This window comes from Mastigoproctus giganteus, chromosome 8, assembly GCF_048544385.1.
Source record: "Mastigoproctus giganteus isolate SK-2022 chromosome 8, ASM4854438v1, whole genome shotgun sequence".
In the NCBI taxonomy this organism is placed as follows: Eukaryota; Metazoa; Arthropoda; class Arachnida; order Uropygi; family Thelyphonidae; genus Mastigoproctus; species Mastigoproctus giganteus.
In genome coordinates, this window is record NC_143582.1 from 185,112,112 (window position 1) to 185,129,322 (window position 17,211).

Sequence of the window (17,211 nt, forward strand, 5' to 3'; positions counted from 1 at the left end):
ATATGGGATAACAAGCTAATTGGTCTATAATTTCCAATTTCTGATTTATCTCCTTTCTTATGCAGCAAAACTATGATTGCATTATCCCACTGCTTAGGCATCACACCTTTTCTAATGCACTTTGTGAAGAGCCTTGCCAGTTTTTGTGTTATGTCTCTTCCTCCCGATTTTAACAACTCTACAGTAACTTCATCTTCCCCCGGGGCTTTCCGATTCTTCATTTTCTTCAATGCATGTTCTACCTCATCAGGAAGAATATCGGGTATGTCGTATGTGTTGCTACTTTGCAATCCATCTTCCCCACTGCTGGTATCATTCCCTCGCTCCTTGTATAATTCTCTATAGTAGTCTTCTGCTATTTGAATTATGCCTTCTCTGCTGTTTATAAGTACACCATCGCTATTCTTCAGTTTCAGTATCATTTGTCTTTCTGTATTACTGCTCATGGCTGCTGATTTAAATCCTTTGTTTTCCCTTAATGCTTGTTCTACTTTTCTTGTGTTAAATCTTCTTATGTCCTCTCTGAGTCTCTTTCTAATGGCTTTGCATAACTCAGTATACTCAATTCTCTCCCTGTCAGTGTTTTTCTTGCTCTTCATTTGTCGTCTTTGGTTCATCATGACAAGTGTTCCTTGACTAATTTTTTCTTCTTTGGATTTCTGTTTCCCTATAGGTTTCTTGGGCTTTATCACTTTCAGAAAGTTGTAATATTCCTCGTCGATATCTTGGTCCTGAGCAGTCTGCAGAAGCTCAAACTTGTTCTTAAGTTCCAGTACATACTGCTTTTTCTCCTCCTCTGTTATTTCAAAGACCTTTGTATTATTTACTCTAGTCAGTTTTTTCCTTTCCTTTCCTACATCTATATCAAGTGTACATCTTACCATTCTGTGATCACTTCCAACATTTACCTTATTCAGGACGGTAACATCATTCACAATATATCTTCTGTTAGTGAGGATGAAGTCGATTTCATTAGTTGTCAATCCATTTGGACTCTTCCATGTCCACTTTCTGTTCACCCTTTTCTTGAAAAAAGTGTTCATTACTGACATTCCTTGAGATTCTGCAAATTCCACAAGTCTTTCACCTCTTTTATTTCTTTCACCAATTCCAAAATTTCCTATAGTTCCTCTTTCTGCGCTGTTTTGCCTTTTTCCAACCTTAGCATTGAAGTCCCCCATAATAATAGTGTAGTGGGTTTTCTGCTCATCTAGAAGACTCTCAATTTTGGTGTACATTTCTTCAACCTCTTCATCATCATGGCTTGATGTTGGTGCATAAATCATTATAATCTTTAGCTTGTACCTCTTAGAAATCTTGAGTATTAGTCTTGACACCCTTGGTGATGTACTTTTGAATTCCAAAATGTTGTTTTTAAAATCTTTATGGACCAGAAACCCAACTCCACCTTCACTCCTTTCACTGTTTCCATTGGTGTACAGCAGATTTCCACTTGATAAACTTATAAGTGATTCATTTCTTCTTCTTGTTTCAGCCAAACCGATGATATTCCAATTCACATTTTCTAATTCCTTTTCCAGCTCTAATATCCTGTCTTCACCGATGAGTGATCGTACGTTATAACAGGCCAAGTTCAATTTCCGTGCATGGCAGCCTGGTCGTACCCAGAGATTCTTAGCACCCTCTGCTTCCACTCTGATCCTCTCGCTGCCGTAAGAGGGAGAGTGAAAGCTGCTGGGGACTGAGGGCCATTTGTACTGTTGTGCTCTCATTGCTGGAGGGCTTGGTCTTTTCCTCTTCACGCTGACCAGGCGTCTTGAAGAGAACCACTCTACACGTTCGTTGCCACCTAAGTGACGTAACAGGGCTTACCATCAAGAAGGTGTGCATGAGTGGATTTTAGGGAAGCAGGCCAACCGGACTTCTCCTAAATCTTCTGTAATAGAGAGATATTGGATCCATCAGTGTTTTAGGCTGAGTGTCTGATAACACACAGGATACCTGTTTCCCTCTAAGCCCCCATCTACATTCACACATGAGGAATTCTTTAGGAAAGAGGATGCCAGAAGTTTATCAAACTGTTACGTAACTGCACAACAGGGAGCTAAATAATTTTGTGATAACTGAGAGGAAAAATTGTTGAAGCTAAAACATAAAAAAGGTACCTAGGGTGGATGGGATCTATCATATTAAGGAGGCAGCTAAGCAAACACTTAGCCATAATTACGAGAGCATCTTTGAATTCAAAAGATGTCCCTATAGACTGGAGATGTTTGAATGTATCCCCAGTCACAAAGGGGGATCGAAAGTGACATTAATAATTACAGAATTACGGGATGCAAAAAATAATTCTTATATAATATATTTGGATTCCAGGAAAGCATTTGATACTGTTACATATAAAAGACTGCTGTACACATTGGAGTAGTGTAGTATTAAGGACAAGAGAGAGTGATTATTAATGGATATTGGTCCTCTTGGACTAATATTTTTAGTGGAGTCCCCCAGGTTTCAGTGCTGGGAACATTGCTGTATTTTTATTTATTTATGATACCAATGAAGATATATCAGGCTTGGCATGGTGGTTAATGTTCAGAGGACACACATGGGAAGCAATAAAGAGCTCAGTGCTCTGTCAATGATATATATATATATGGGAATTTTGCTATTAGGGTTAAAGAGGCAATTATCCTATTGCATAATGCTATAGTTAGGCAACATATTAGGAAGGATGTGGATCTTTTGGAACGAGTGCAGAGAAGGACAATGTGTTGAGGAAAATAAAAGGGTGCTCTCCAAGAAAGGCCTTAGTTCTTTAAATTGCAGAGTCTGGGGCATTAGCAACTGTGAAGAGATCTGACTGGGGTGTTTCAGGCTCTGAATGGATTGGGTAAGTAAGTTCAGTGCTGCTAGCATTCTTTCCCTTGTGCAGACTATACACAATGGGGATATATTCAAATTGAGGAAGGATGGCTACAGGATAGATGAGTGGAAAGTTTCCTCTGGGTAGCAGGCAGTTGATTGTTGGAATAAATTTCCATTTGTTGTCTTTTTTTTTTTTTTTTTTTGGCTAATGCCATATGAGCTTGCTTTCTTGCACCATTTGCCATTACCAATACTAAGTAACTCTCTCCATTCTGTTTCTGTTGCATGTCTTTTCTATAGATATTTCCACGTGCACTGTTCTTCTGAATTGTCAATTGCAATTGCTCCACTCTCTCTCTTCAACTAACTCTCTTCCAAACCAGTCCAAATGTGTGCTGCAACCAGTCAATATCTGTTTACTGTGTAACTTCAAGCTCACAGAACTTTGTAGTATATGTAATGTACTAATGACCTTAAGAGTAAGAGATCTGCAGATTTACTTAACAAGTACAGGTCAATGCTGAAAAAAAGGTCGCAAGTTAGGGTTAAATTTGAAAGCGTCTGCAATTCTGCCCAGACACGATAGGAGGGAGTATATGATGAGAGCCTTGTCAAATAATTTGGCCCTGGAGAGATTGTGCAAGGTTCACACAGAATTTTTTTCAGTGTAGTCTGTGTTTGCTAACAGGAGAGACTGCTTCTACAGGGATGGAATACACTTAAAGAGAAAGGGCACAAGAATATCTCATGATGCTATCGAGGTAGTGTTAGGTGGGTCAAAAAACTGCTAGCTTGGGGGGGGGGATTCATAGACTAAAAGATTAACAGTAGCCATAGGCAGAGGTGAAAGTGATTCTTGCACTGCTTCTATTGTAATGAGCAGCAGCCTAGAGAGCAAGTTGCTGGGGATTTCAAGAGCTGCTAGAAGTCATCATGGAGCAACTAAATATATGGGTTGTGTTAGGGTAAGAACAGGTGCATGTACACCAATGCTAGAAGTATAGTAAATAAATTTGATGAATCTGAAGTGCTGATCAACACACTAAAGGCAGATATTGTTGGGATATCAGAGACAGAGTCACAGAAATATAAGTAGCGCAGAATTGGAGTTTGGGGAGTACAATGTGTACAGAAAGGATAGACATGGTAGGAAGGGAGGAGGGGTTATGATGTTAGTTAAGAAACAAAATCTAAGGAAGTGCATCCAGTTGACATGGGTGGACAGTGCAATGTGGAGTCTGTCTGGTGTGACATAAACACTGGGAAAGGGAAAATGAGAGTAGGAGTGTGTTATATGCCTAATGACTCTGATGAGTACCACGAACAGTTGTGCAGAGAAATAGAGTGGGCCTGTAAATCAGAATATCTAGTAATGGGGGATTTTAACTTTCCAGATATTGACTGGTACTTGTGGATTGGTCACTTGCACGCTAACAAGACTTTTGTGATATACTGGAGGATTGTTTTCTACAGCAACATGTTCGAGGAACAACCAGAGGGAGTAATACCCTTGATCTGATTATCAGCAGTGATGACGCATGCATTAGGAATTTGCAGATAACGGAACCACTAGGTAACAGCGATCACAGTGTACTGATGTGGGATTTACTTAAAGATGTGACTACAATCAAGAGTAAAAGGGTTTTTGTTTTCGTAAAGGTGACTACAGTGGTCTCAGACAGTTTTTAAATTCTATACAGTGGGATCAACTGATGATGTTACGAATGGTGAATTCTAAATGGGAAGCCTTCAGGGACTTAATCTTGGAGACGATTAGGCTTTTCATACCAACTAAGAAATACTGTTCAAGGTTCAGGCGTAAATGGGTGTCAGATGAATTAATGAGGCTCGTGGCAGAGAAGAAAAATGAATGGGATGCATATAAATTATCAGGCGAAACAGAAGCCTATGGCGGATATAAGCTAGTCTGTAATCAAGTCACAAAGGTTAGGCAGGCAAAGGCAGATTACGAGAAATCTTTGGCAAAGGATGCACAGAAAAACAACAAAGAGTTCTTTACTTATGTAAACACCAGAAGGAAGGGGATGAGTCAGATCGGTCCACTTCACAAAGATGGTTCGACTATTCATGATCCTGATAAACTGAAGGAGTATGTTGCATCTACATTCACACACGAGGAGATATTCAAGGAGGGGGAACGCCAGAAGTTTATCAAACTAACAGTGAGCTAAGTGATTTTGTAATAACTGAGAGCACAATGAAGGAGAAATTATTGATGTTAGTGGTTTGTATCCTATTAACCCTAAATCACCACAGAGCTTGTTGAAACTGGTGTTGTGAATGTGTGACTTAGAGCCCTGACAAATGGGGTATAGTTCTGTTCTCTGATGAGTCTTGTTTTAGTCTACAAACAAATTCTAGATGTTATTTCATCACCAATGGCTGTACCCCTCTTCATGTTTTTGATAGGGGTACTGTAACTGCGCAGAGGAACTGAGAATAGATCCTTGAACCCTATGTGAGACTTTTTAGGGGTGCGGTTGGCTCAGATTTGCTTTTTATGCACAACAACGTCACTGCACATAGAGCTCAAGTGGTGGAGGAATATCTTGAAACTGAAGATACCCAACAATTGCTGGTCACTTGGTAAGCCAAGGTTTGCACTGGTGGAAGAATGTGATTTTTATGCCACAGGATATTATAAACACCCTTATATCGAGCACTGTTTGCAGTAGTCAGGCCTGTTTAGCCATTGGAGGGGATCATATGACATACTGACATCATGTGACCATATTTTTGAGCATCTTGTATCAAATTCTGCAATGTGACCTTTTAGGTAATTCTTATACAACCCCCACAAATGTCTCTTATATATGTCCAAAGTTTCTTGCTGTCTCCTTATTTCATCATTATTCTATGGTACACCACCATACCAAATTTTCTCCTGCTTTATCACAAGCTGCGTGAGTTAAGCCACATTTTCTACCTGTTCTGTTAATTTTGTCAGGAAGTGTATTAATAACTACAAGCCCTTACATATCATAGTATGGTTACACTTTTATGTAATGCATATAAATGTTGCTAAAACATAAGAGCTTCAATCATCACACAAAATACATAGAGTTAAATATAAAGAAACTTTTTAAGTTCACAGCATTATTAGAAGAGATGGACAAGTGATATGCTTTTTTGGAGGGGGGGAGGGGCTGCTAATCCCGTATATACTTGCTTCCTAGCCATCTAATACTAATGCCACTTCTAAGGGAAGTTCACCCATGTAAACCATTACACATCAGCACTGCAATACTGTAAATTTCTGTAATGTCACTGAACTAATGGGAAAACTGGAAAGAAATGTAAATACAATTTACATTTCTTTCCAGTTTATTATTGGTCCAAAAGGTTAAATTTAAATATTTTGCTTAAAAAGATTTATTATATGCAAAAAAAAAAATAAATAAATAAAATAATAAATACATAATAATAATAAATAAAAATAATTAAAGGTACTTACACTTTCGTTTCTTTATCTTTATCTGGTTCATCTGAAAGAATATGAGACACTTTTTGTTTTTTCTTGATGCATATTTCTATATTATCCTTCCTTTTTTTTGTTAGAGATGGCACCACACCTTTATTTGACTTTGGCAATGAATGTGAATCCTTGTTGACAATTTCTTTATTAACTAATAAAGCACATTTCTGCTTTGGCTCCTTTGAATGTTTTCTATGAGATATTTCTTTATGAGGTATCTTTTTCACAGGATGAATTTCTTGTTGAGTTAATTTATCTTGTTCAAGCACTTTTTCGGTATGAGGGTAAGTAGGCACTCGTTGTAAAAGTGATAAATCTATGCTGACTAAGATGTTGGGAATGGCACTTACTTTGCTTTTACTGTCTTGTAATAACAAACTATCATGTGGAATGGGTGACAAAAGTTGAGGCACAATGTGCACTGGTGATTCTTTGCTGACTTCTAGATCTTCTTTTAATTTTGATACTGAAAAACTACTCTGAATTTCACTGGAAGTCCTATCATTTTCTTTAAACTGCTGAGCAAATATATCACCTCGGGCAACACTATTTATTACGTCAGTCACTGTAGAAGAACAAGATTTATTGGAATTCCTCATTTTATCTTTTAATTTAGAAGCAGGTTTGCTTAATGTTTTACAAGTAACTGAGGTTGTACTATCTGATTTACTTTTAAGACCTTCTTTTGGTTCTTTTTTTGCTTCATCTTTAACTTCTTTAACAGTTTTGTTTATAGAAGAGCAGGAATCTATTGCACAAACATTGCTTTCAGAATCGTCACTAGATAATGAAACAAATTCTTCTGAGCAAATTTTTTTAGATCTCCTTTCTTTTGGTTTCCTTTCTTTGTCTGGCCTTTTTTCTTGAGGATTGGAAGGTTTTTCAGTTTTTGTTTTTGTGACTTTTTTAATAGGTGTAGTTTTTCCTTCTTGAGATATGGAGTGTAATAAACGTTCTTTATTTTTCCTAGAAATCACAAGGCCTTCTTTAGATGAACTATCAGATTTACATAGGTTTTCTAACTTCCTAACATCTCTGCTAACTGCATCACCACAGTCTTTAGGTGAATGGTTATTTTTACAAGAATTTTCCAACTTTGTTTCTTTGTTAATGGCATTAACACTTTCTTTTGATGAACTATCTAATTTAGATGAGCTCTCTGTCTTTCTAACTTCTTTGGTGATTGTATCCCTAGTTTCTTTAGGTAAATGATGATTTTTAGAAGTCTCCAACTTTTTCCTTTCTTTACTGGTTGCATCAATTTCTTTTGACGAGCTATCCAATTTACAAGAATTCTCTAACTTTTTTATTTCTTTGCTTTTTTTATCACTATTATGATTTCTGTCTTTTTTAGCTGAAGAAGAATTAATCTGGGCCTTTGCAGGTTTTTCAGATGAGATACTGGAAGGCACAGCGGATGTGGTGGTTAAAGTGACTCGAGATGCGGAGCTACTAACCTCTGCACTACTTTTACTGCAGTCCCTAGAGGCACTAGTTTCTTTGGTTACAGATGTTGTTCTTTTATTATTATTATTACTATTATTACTAATTTTTAATCGAATCTTAATTTTACCATTCTGTAACTCTGTTACTTCTGTATTTGACCATTTGGAATGTTGGCCATTTTTGCTATCATCTTGTGTGCTTTGTAAAGGTAAAGGAGGTGTTCTTGGTCCTTTTGAAGACACAGAACATGGTGAAGATGCAGATGGCAGATGAAATGGAGAAGAACTGGGATGTGGAGAAAACTGCTGTGTAACTTTACAATCTATGGATTCAGATCCTAAATCCATCAATTCTGGCATAGGGCTGAAAATAAAAAATCATATTGGAAAAAAAGACTAATTACTAATTTAAACAGTCAATGTAAAAACCAAAAATAATTTCTAACATTATTGAATACGGAAAACAATACAATGAATATCACTGTACACTAATACGAGGTGGTATGAAAAAGTTCGTACCCTGATCTAGATAAAACATCAGTAGGAAGATGCCGTTTTTAATATAAGTTGTCTACACATTCAACAACTAACATGTGAAATTTCATTCCCGTAAGTACACCAGAGGTGGAGCCTGGAATTTGAGGAAGGATGCTATGGTTGACAAAGTGGAGTATCAAGCAGTGATCAAGTTCCTGCATTTGCAGGGCAAGAAAGCTCAGGAAATTGACGAAGAAATGAAAGCTGTGTATGGGCAGAATTGTCCACCCTATGAAACTGTAAGAAAAGTGGAAATGGTTGTACAAGTGTCTTTGATGAGCCAAGAGAAGGAAGGCCATCAACATCCACAGACAGTGAGACGGTTGCAAAGGTTGAGCAGCTGGTGCTGAGTGACAGACATGTGACAATTCATTTCATCACAAATGCAGTGGGAATTAGTTAAACTTGTGCAGATGGGCATTTAAAATGCTGCCCACAGCATTTTAAATGACTATCTGCACAAGTTTAAGGATTTGTGTAATGTGGATGTTGAGAACTTTTTTGATCGGTTGGTGACAAATGACGAATGCTGGGTGTACCAGTATGATCTGAAGACTAAAGACATATCAAAGCAGTGGAAGCATACCTCCTTCCCACCTCCCAAAAAGGCAAAGACCACTCCATCTGCGAAGAAGGTGATGTTGTCTGTGTTTTGAGACAGAAAAGGGATTATCCCGACAGATTATCTACCTCGTGGTTCCACACTTACCAGAGAATACTTTAGAAATCTTTTGAAAAAGTTACGCGATGCTTTGAAGGTGAAAAGGCATTGAATGTCAACCAAAGGTGTCCACCCTTTGTCAGACAATGTATCAGTTCACACGGCCATTGCCACTACCAACTTTGTTGCCCAGCGCAGCTTCGATCTACTGCAGCACCCCACCTTACTCTTCTGACCTACATCGTCAGACTTATTCTTGTTTCAAGAAACGAAGAAACAATTGCGTGGATGCCGTTTTGATTTGTCTCAGGAAGTCATCAATGAAGTGGAATCATGGTTTCAGGCAAAAATTGCAGACTTCTATGATCAAGGCATTAAACAACTAATCCATAGATGAGAGAAATGTGTTAACTATCACTGGAGGGTACATAGAAAAGGATTAAAGTTCCTGTAAAGTTTCACCTTTCTAGGGCTATTATTTCTAGGTAAGGGTATGAACTTTCTGATACCCCCTCGTATATCACAACCACAGTAACTAAAAATATTAATCTATAAGTCACCTAAATTTTCAATTGCCTGTTAATATCAAGTGAGATTAAAGGCAATTTAATAATGAATGTATGACATATATCTAAAGAAATATTTTTGATAATAGAGAGGTAACAGGGATTACCTTTATTTTAGATATAGGAAGCTTCTTTTCCAACCAACTCTCCTGGTCCAACTCGCTAATAATTCTTGGGGAAGGCGATATCAATTTTGCAAAACGTGTGGGACATCTTCCTCACTGCCAGAACCGTAGTGTTCAGACCATACGGTCTCAACAATGAGTGCTCAAGACTTCTGTCTTCAAACACCATACCTCTGGCAGCAAGGAAACCATTACGCGGATTGACATAAAATTAGATTTTTGAAGGTCTAAACTGCTTAATAAATATGGCCCGATTATTTCTTTTGGTCCTGTAGCTTGACTTTATAGTTAAATTTAGGGGTCTAAAAAGGTTTAATGCATATGGGGGGGGGGGATTATTCTCTACATAGTTGCATAGATGTAGAGCAACTATGTAGAGAATAGTTGCTTTATTTCTGTGAACATGACGCCCCGAAAAGTTCTAGTCCGACTTAAGGAATGTGCTTATGGACACATCGATAACAAAGATTAAGGCATACTCCCGACGCAGACATTGGGTCTGATCAAACTCTTTTCTACTATAAGCACCCTATTAGAGAATTAGGAGAGTGTGATTTCCCTTTATCCCAGAAATTCATCTGTTGTTTCGAAGAAATGAGTCATCCACACTTTCACCTGTCTTTGTTTAGATGGTAGGTAAAGTGGTCCCTAAATCAGTTTTGTTTTAGCTCCTGTGAAAGTAACCTTAGAATGTCCAAGAAGAAATCCTTGAGTGTAGTGTGAAAAAGTGGAAATGCATTAAACTCAGGTCAGAGCGGGGGTTGGGTGGGGGGACAAAACCCATAAACAAACCTCCCACTTTAAAATTTGGTATTCCTGCCAGTAGTGTTTTAATAATTCTGAAAAACCGTGTTTCGATTTTCAAACTGTTTGAGGAAATGGGACCCAGTTGGAGGTGCGCAAAATTAGTCTGTATGAAGATCTAGATGAAGCAGTTTTTAAGTGGATGAAGTGAAGTTGATTCAAGACCAAAACATGCCGATATCAGGGCTATTAATAAAAGAAAAGGCTATAGAGTACGCATCTTTTCTTGCACATAAAAATTCAGCCAAACCAGTTCTGGTTGGCTGGGCAAATTTAAAGAGCACCATGGCTTATTTGAAGTTATTTCTGCTGAAGGTGGAGTTGTAATTGAAGAAGACTGCACCCATTGGAAAGAAATAGTTTTGAAAAAAAAAATTTTGAACAGTGGGTTTTAAATTTCAATAGAAAGATGACAAAAGAAAACAGAAAATAGGCAAGGACAGTTGTCAACAGAAATTGTTGACAACTGTCCTTGCTTACCTTCACTTGGTAATTTCGAAACTTACAAGTGTGAAGCTTGTTTTCTTCCCTCCGAATACCTCGTCTAAACTGCAGCCAATGGACCAAGGCATTATTCAGAATTAGAAAAAGCACCACTAAAGGCGCATATTGAACAAAATTATACTAAGAATTGAAACCAACTAACCAACCTATAGAATCTGTTATAGATTCGCCGATGTGCATATCAGTTGGCGAAAATGTGGAGTCAAGATGTGACTGAAACAACGAAAAATACTCTAAATTCAGAAATATAGTAAAAGATAGGAAATAAATCAGAAATAAGTGGGAATGAATAAATTTCTTAACATTTTAAAACATTTTCTTTTGTCATCTTTCTATTGAAATTTAAAACCCACTGTTAAAATTTTGCTAAAAAGTTTTGCTAAAACGCGAATTAACAGACATGAAAGGGATGAACTACTACAAGACATTGAGCAATCTTGGGAATAGCTCCAAGCAAGAGGTTTGATCAGTGGAGAAATTGTGTTTGATGAATTTTTAGGAGTTGATAATGATGTCATAGTAGCTGAATATCCAAGTGACTCCAACATTTTGGAGTATTTAAAAAATACTAGTGACAATATTGAAGATGAGTTAAATGAAAATGAGGGCAACAAATGGAATGAGGGCAACAAATTGAATGAGGCCAATAGCAAAATTAAACCTTCCAAACATAAAACGTTGGCAGCATTTCAAACTTTGTGTCAAGGTCTTCAGAGGGAAGAAAATGCAACAGAAAATATATTTGAGTGTTTAAACAAATGGGAACATTTTTATCAACAGTGTACAGTAGAACCCAGTATACAATGAAAAATAACCAAATATTTTAAGACATAGTTCTTAAAAGTATACTAAAATATTGTGTGCATCATGTACATAGTCATTTCTTAATATGTATGTATTAATAAATTGTTTTAAAATGTTAAGAAATTTATTCATTCCCACTTATTTCTGATTTATTTCCTATATTTCTGAATTTAGAGTATTTTTCACTATTGAAAATGTCATATTTCTTTATAACGAAATTTTTGTTTAACTAATTTTTTCAAGGTAGCAATCAATTTCATTATATAGAGGTCCGACCGTATATATTCAAACAATAAGTACAAAAAAAGATGATAATGTTAAAAAAAAACACAAAACAATGAAATAAAAACAAAAATCTGATCTACAGAGCATCTATAGATTTCAGGAGGTGGGGGAAGAAAAGAAAAAAAGGGGGGAAGAAGCTAGGGAACTGACTTTACATTTAGTCTTAAAAAAAAAAAAAAAAAAAAAACACCCAATACAAGACCCCCCCCCCCCCCACAATTTAAAAATTAGACATCTCAAATGAAACAGCTGTTTCCTTTTTGCACATGTTTTATTTCAAAACGTTTTAGTTTTAATGTCATTTACGAATCATAGTATTATATCCATTGATAAAAAGTAAGCATGAAATTGAAGCAAGCTATATTTTGTATAAAAGCTACAAATTAGAGCTTTTATAGAACCCATTATGACCGTTATATGAAAATGTGCATAGTACAGACCAAATTTCTATTGCTGACGTATTTTTTGGCATATACGTTATAGCAGGATGTAATTGCATTTATTTACACGTGTTAAAATAAGCTTTGAAGTAATCGCCAATGTTTTCTGCTTAAAAGATGTCAGTTTTTTTTTCTGCTGCAAAATTCTGTATTTTCTTCAAACATATTATTAAATGATTCAATTCTTTTTTTTTTTTTTTTTTTTTTGGCCAGTCTGGTCAAATCTTAATGGTTAAATGCTTCGTTTTGTTTTTGTTTTGGTGTTTGGTTTTTAGGAGCATTAGCAACTAAGGCCATATTGCTCCGCGATATGCGGTGGTCATTCCCTGACCTTTCCGCATCCTCCGTATTTGGTGGTGAGTTAAATCTTCACTAGTTGTTTTCTGTGATGGATATTCATTACAATATTCCTCTTTATTTTCAATATCTCTGATTCAGATTAGTATGTAATGGTCAAACTATTTTGACATCTGTCAAAATGTTTGTTTGCATCGCATCTTTGTTCAGCCACCACATTTCTTTAGTTAATATATAAGAATGACATGAATGAAATTGAGCCTTCTTTGCTTAATTTTATTATATTCAATGTTCCAAGCTCTTTGAGAGAAATCATGGGGGAGAGAATTTTCCTGTACTGGAATTCTACTGTAAATTGGGGGGGGGGGCTAAAAGTACAAGAAATAAAAATGACATAAAAATATAAAAACTTAGTTTTGTTTATTAGTGAGTTTTCAGAGGCCAAATATAGAATTTAATGAAAATCTGTCCACTGGGAGTCAAGTTGTTACATGCAGACAAACATGGTGAAGACGAGTGCATTATGCATACATGCTGACATGACAAAAAAACTTAAAATCAGAATTTAAATTTAAAAAAAATCTTAATCAGAAAGCTATGACTTACCCTATTAAATATTTCTTTATGTCCTGGTTAGAGTCTTTGCCTAAGATGCAATTCACTGAATCCTCATCAACCAAAGAAAATGTGCTATCTTTTTCTGCCACTATAGACTGCTGCTGAGATTGGGGATGATCTTTGCTGTTTCCAGCTTCAAGAGATATGAATGCAGGTGAAGTTGTACTAGTTCTTTCCATAAAATTCAATAATCCCCATCTCTGTTTCTCAGGCTTTATAAAAATAAATAAACAAGAATGTTAAAATTTTATTTTTTAGACATAATTCTTAACAAGCTATTTTTTTTTTTTTTTAAATATAAGCCAATACCCTGTTGCAGATTAGAAGAATAAAATTGACCGTTTACACCATTTTCATCTGCACTCAAGGATTGAGGTGCTCTGTATTTTTAAAATGGATCTCAATACTAATTGTGATAAAGGTAACCAACAAATACATCTTGAAATGGATGCTGCCTGCAATAGGATAGGCAGGAATTTTTTTTGTCTGTTTTCTAATACATGGTCTCTGCATTAGATCCTGACTAGTATTTCTTCTTCTTCTTCTCCCTCCCTTTCACATCCCATTTCCTTGAGAAGTCACGTTTCAGATGCTTCTGACAAAAGTCCTGCTTTTAAGCTGACATGCACTATTCATTGTAGAGCTGATAAAAGAGGCATCGAAATCTACTCAGAAACTGTATTTTTATCACTTTTAGAAAGAGATTTTCATGTATATGAATACAAAGAAGAAGAAACAAATCAGATTGGATCTTTGTGTGATGGGTGTTGAAAAGTCAGTAACCCAGCTAATGAAATGAACATGTACTTTCCATCTATGTTTATAGGTGAAAAACCGATCAGGGTATTTTCATCCTATCCTGCATGAAGAGAACAGGCTGTGCAAGTGACTGTATGCAGTATGAAATTAGCAATATCAAATTGTAGATTGTTTATTAGAAAAATCTTTCAACCTTTAAGGCTCCTGGAATTGATGTCATATACACAGTAACATTGATAGATAATGTAGCCAGAATGTGCACTTAAATATTAAGATAAATTATAAAAGCATCACTGGACTTGGGTGATTCCTATGGACTGAAGTGCTAATGTAATCACCAATACATAACAGCCAACTTTTGACTTTCAAAAAAACTGGAGAATAGCAATGGTAACCAGGTTTTTTGAAAAAAGGAGGGTTAACTGCAAGAAAACAGGAGGAAAACCAGATGCTTAGGAAAAGTCCACACTGCACTAGATATTAAATTTCTGTGACAACATACACATTTTATATTAAAATAAACCCAAGGATTGTTTATCAGTATAGAATGCTTTCCAACATTAGCTTACTTGTGATTTTTCTATCTATGGATTTGTTTGGATTGTCAATTGGACATCAACTGATTACGATTAATTCAAGAAAGATACTGTTGTACACCTTGTACTTTTCCAGAAATGTCGAGTCAAAATTTATTTTATAACAACAGCGTTGCTGTTCAGACTTGGCTGTGAAGAGCATCTTCAAGGCTTCACTAGAAAGAGAAGCTTTCTAGTTCTTTCTAGAAAAACACTGAATTCAGTGTTGTTGTTTTTTTTTAACATGTTTAAACATACTGATACTCAGCACTTCGTGGTGCATGTTGCTAAAGGGACTTTTCAGTCCAAATAGACATCCCACAGTAGGCCTTGGTGGGCTTTCCTTGGGTTTTGCACCAGTGATAAAGTATCTGGGAGTTAATCTGGATCAGAGACTGAGCTTTATTCCTCATGTGAAATACATGAGGGACAAAATCAAGAAACTGTAGGTGAAGCTCAGGAGAATCACCCGAGCAGACTGGGGTATCAAAGGAAGGAACTTGGATATACTTTACAAGTGCCTCTTTGTCCCTATTATTACCTATGCCTGTGGAGCCTGGGGTCAGGCAATAGACAGATGCTTAGTGAGGCGCCACTTGATGGCAGCTCAACGGTTTGCATTGTTAGGTGTGATCAGAGCTTGCCGCACTGTCTCCACAGAAGCCCTACAGATTATAGCAGGTGCAGAGCCAGTCGATCTGCTGATCCTGGAGAGACTCCTAAGATACTGAACCAAGAATAACTTACCTATGGAATTGATGGGTGTCCGTTGTTGCCCCGATGTGGGAAGAACTTACGGCAGACCCGACTTGAAGGTTGAGAGCAAGCGAATTTTGCTGGAAGTCCATCAACATTGGCAAGAGCGTTGGACGACGTCCTCAAAGGGCAGAGTGACGTATGAGAGATGATGCCTGACATCTCGAGGTTAGAACAGATACGCAGGTGGCCTAAGCTTGGAGTTTTTCAGGCTATGGTAGTCACAGGACACGGACTTCGGTTGCAGCTAAATCAACTAGGCCTAGCAGACAGTGATCGCTGTCGTTGTGGGCAGATTGAGGATAGCCAGCATGTAATTTTTCAATGTCAACTATATGACATACCAAGGCAAAGGCTACTTAGCCAGTTAGGGGTATCCTCTCCCCATGAGATGCAGAAACTCTTTGAGAATGAAAGTATATATAAAGTTTTCATAGTGTATCTTAAAAATGTAAATACTATTCATAGTGTTCAGGGCACTACTTGAACTGATGGGTTCATTTTATTCCCGCATGCTTGCAGATGTTAGTTTTATATTGCAACTGCTTGTTGTTGCTTATTTTGTATATTATGTACATGATACTTTTGACCTCTAAATTGATGTATAAAAATTTTCTTTTGACTTCTAAACTGACATAGTTTTCTAGATTGTGGTTTACATCAAAGCAATCTGAATTCTATACACTTAGAGAGATTTAAATATGCAAATTATAAGGGTAGTAGCGACCTGCCTCCACGGGGCTAGGGAGGGTAAACTTCCGAGCAGTAGGGCGAGTCCTTGCGGCTTGGAAGGCCAAATAGGTCGATGTAAATAGTTAAATTGCGTTGTTGAACCTTTGCTCGGGAAACGTTCCAATGAGTGTAAATATGATGATGATACTCAGCACTGCCACGAGGAATTATAAAATGTCAAGAATGGTTTGGGAAATATTTCTCTTGTTTTTCACTTTCACTTTCATTTTTTTTTTTTGTGTGTGTGTGTGTGTGTGTGTGTGTAATTTCATTTCCTTGTGCACTTGTCAGTTCTCTTAACCAAGGATCACTGTACATCAATGCCAAGTGTCTGCTAGGTTCTCACACTGAAATTGACAGAACTGATGCTACAAAACATCTTCTGCTTCATATACTTCTTAATCTTTAATAACACTAAGAAGTACTGGAAACTTGTCCACAAAATATTTAAATTTGAAAATGATGCACTAATTTATGAAATTTGTGACCCAAGTATATTTTTTTAATGGCACTTGTACATCATGTAGACATATTCAGCAATAAAGCACTTTCTAGATGAACAAAAGAATAGAATATTCTCCTCTTGTTTTAGATTCTTCACAACCTTGGCAGTACAGGTGCTTATGGCCAAGTCAGAATCACCCTTCTGATTTAATCCACTATGTTAATCAACTTCTAAAATGGAAGTGAAAGATTTAAAAGCTGTTGGTATAATGAACTTGCACAATATTCTTTAATATAACTGGGAGTAACGACAAGAGTACATGGATGTAAGGTATGTTGGATTGAAGAGCTACTTTTGAATTTTCAAACACTGGCATAACATTTAAAAGAAACAAGCAAGTTATGCTATTCAGGCTAGAATAGAGGAACACGAATAGACTTTCTGCATGAGTGGGGGAACATGCCAAGAGTGTTATGCCAGGTGAAAGCAATCCTAAGCACGCCAAGCTAGCTTACTCAGCTAGCTTGGCGTGCTTA

The 17,211-nt window shown here is 36.7% G+C and overlaps 1 protein-coding gene across 2 annotated transcripts in view; it reads right to left on the reverse strand.

Moving 5' to 3' along the window:
- The window catches only part of LOC150082063 (uncharacterized), a 562,503-nt gene that overhangs the window by 178,506 nt on the left and 366,786 nt on the right, over positions 1-17,211 (reverse strand). For both annotated transcript variants that reach the window (XM_090379088.1, XM_090379087.1), the window contains exons 12-13: positions 13,397-13,620; positions 6,302-8,131 (exon numbers count right to left, since the gene is read on the reverse strand). In XM_090379088.1, coding sequence (XP_090235214.1) covers positions 6,302-8,131; positions 13,397-13,620 — 2,054 coding nt within the window. The remainder of the gene's footprint in view (positions 1-6,301; positions 8,132-13,396; positions 13,621-17,211) is intronic.